This window comes from Benincasa hispida, chromosome 3 (assembly GCF_027475165.1).
Source record: "Benincasa hispida cultivar pf3 chromosome 3, pf3_genome.v1.1, whole genome shotgun sequence".
NCBI lineage: Eukaryota > Viridiplantae > Streptophyta > Magnoliopsida > Cucurbitales > Cucurbitaceae > Benincasa > Benincasa hispida.
The window spans coordinates 41146178-41148009 of NC_143480.1; the positions used below are offsets into that span (position 1 = coordinate 41146178).

At 32.4% G+C, this 1832-nt stretch overlaps 1 protein-coding gene across 1 annotated transcript; it reads right to left on the bottom strand.

Moving 5' to 3' along the window:
• Positions 1-651: 651 nt before the first annotated feature.
• Positions 652-1832, bottom strand: LOC120074018 (transcription repressor OFP13-like). Its single transcript, XM_039026984.2, has one exon. It carries the CDS (start codon positions 1600-1602, stop codon positions 751-753), a length of 852 nt encoding a protein of 283 aa, XP_038882912.2. The 5' UTR covers positions 1603-1832; the 3' UTR covers positions 652-750.

The window sequence follows — 1832 nt, forward strand, 5'->3', positions numbered from 1 at the left end:
TCTTTAAATATTGTTTATGTGGTGTTAAAATTGATCTTGAATGATTAAATATATGTTTTATAAGTTCTTTTAAACACAATAAAAATGATTTTTAACAATTTCAAATAACTTTAAAACATATTCTAGCTCAATAATGTAAAATAAGTGAAATGACAAATAAATTAATTCTAATTTATTTGTTGAAAATTGTTTTACATTGAGAGAGCAAATCTTCAATTTTCATCAGCTGAAACATAAGTATTGGTCACCAAAACCATTGTTTCTAACTTAAATCATTATATTTCCAAACTAATTTTCATTCAATATATTTCTTTGTTTCTTTTTTAAAAAGACTAAACTGCCTCATATTTCCGAAAATACCCCTTAGGTTCACACTAGAGAGAGAAACCCTGAATTAATGAGGTAGCTAGAAAGTGTTTAAATATAAGCATTATTAAAAAAAATATTTAATCCATACCAATTATATATATCGGGTAACATATACTATTCAAACCTACAACGTCTTAACGTCTTTCGATAAAGTATAATTTAACCACTAAACTATATTCATATTGACACCAATTAAGATAAAATAATTTTTGGAATTACATTTTACATTGAATTTAATAACATGAAAGATATTAAAAAAATATAAAACAACACATCAACAAATACGAAAGAAGATAGAGTTAATTTCTTATATGAATCAAACGAAAACAAAAATACTAATCAAATCTAAAAAGGAATATGAATATGTTAATAATTAAGTAATTAAAAACCTTCTTCAACATCCCCTTCCTCATCTTCATACAAAGAAGAGAGACAAGGAGGAGAAACATCATGAATCAAAGAAGAAGAACTACTACAATTCGACTCGACAATATCTTCCATAATTTCTACGGAGCTCGACGATATTATCGAAAGAGGAGCTCTGAAAGAAGAACAAGAAGAACACGAAGAAGAATTAGGAGAGGTAGAAGAACAAGAAGAACACAAAAGAGAAGAAGAACTAGAAGAAGAAGAAGAAGGAGAAGGAGAATTATTATTAGTGAAAGAAGAAGAAGAAGCAAAAGCAAGATCAACCAATAAATCCACAAAAGCACCAATAATTAACTCATGATTTTGCTTCCCATTAGCCTTTAAATACCAACTCAAAAGCCTTTCCATCCCTTTCCAATCCTTCAATCCATGAGCTTCCACCATTTCTTCCATTGACTTCTTGAAGTCCAAATATGGATCTTTAGATTCCATTGCCATTGCCACACTCTCCTTGAATGGAACTTGGCAGTTTCCTGCCACCGTCCTCGTCGTCACCGCCACCGTTGCCGCCGTCATTATGGAATTTGTCTCATCAAGTTCCAAAAATAGCCTCTTATTCCCTTGCCTTAGCCTTAACCCTCTTACCAAGGCCTCAATTTGGTCCTCATTATCATCATCATTATTCGACATGTCGACTCGTGGGGTTTCTTCGTCTTCGTCTTCGTCGTCGTAGTAGGTTAAGTTGATGGTTGGGAAGATGTCGTTAGGGTGACGAAAAGAGAGGGTTCTTGATTGGGTGCAAGATCTCCATAGCCATGGGGATTTGTTGAGGAAATTAGGAAGCTTTTTCAATTTGTTGGCCATTCTGAAAGGAGATGGAAGAAAATTATAAAGATGGGATTTTTATATTATTTTATAAAAAATTTTTGTTGGGATCAAATAATGAGGGGAAAGATGAATTCTTTGTTTGGCATTAATGGAGGAGTCAGAAAGGGTTGTGAAGGGGAGACATCTTACAAAAAGACTGGTCAGAGACCAAGGGAAAACTTTCTTTGGTCTTTTTTTTTTTGGTACTTACTAAACTACAACTGTCT

Bases quoted from the DNA above. Each gene is read 5' to 3' on its own strand.
- LOC120074018 (XM_039026984.2), bottom strand. From the start codon at position 1,602: ATGGCCAACAAATTGAAAAAGCTTCCTAATTTCCTCAACAAATCCCCA.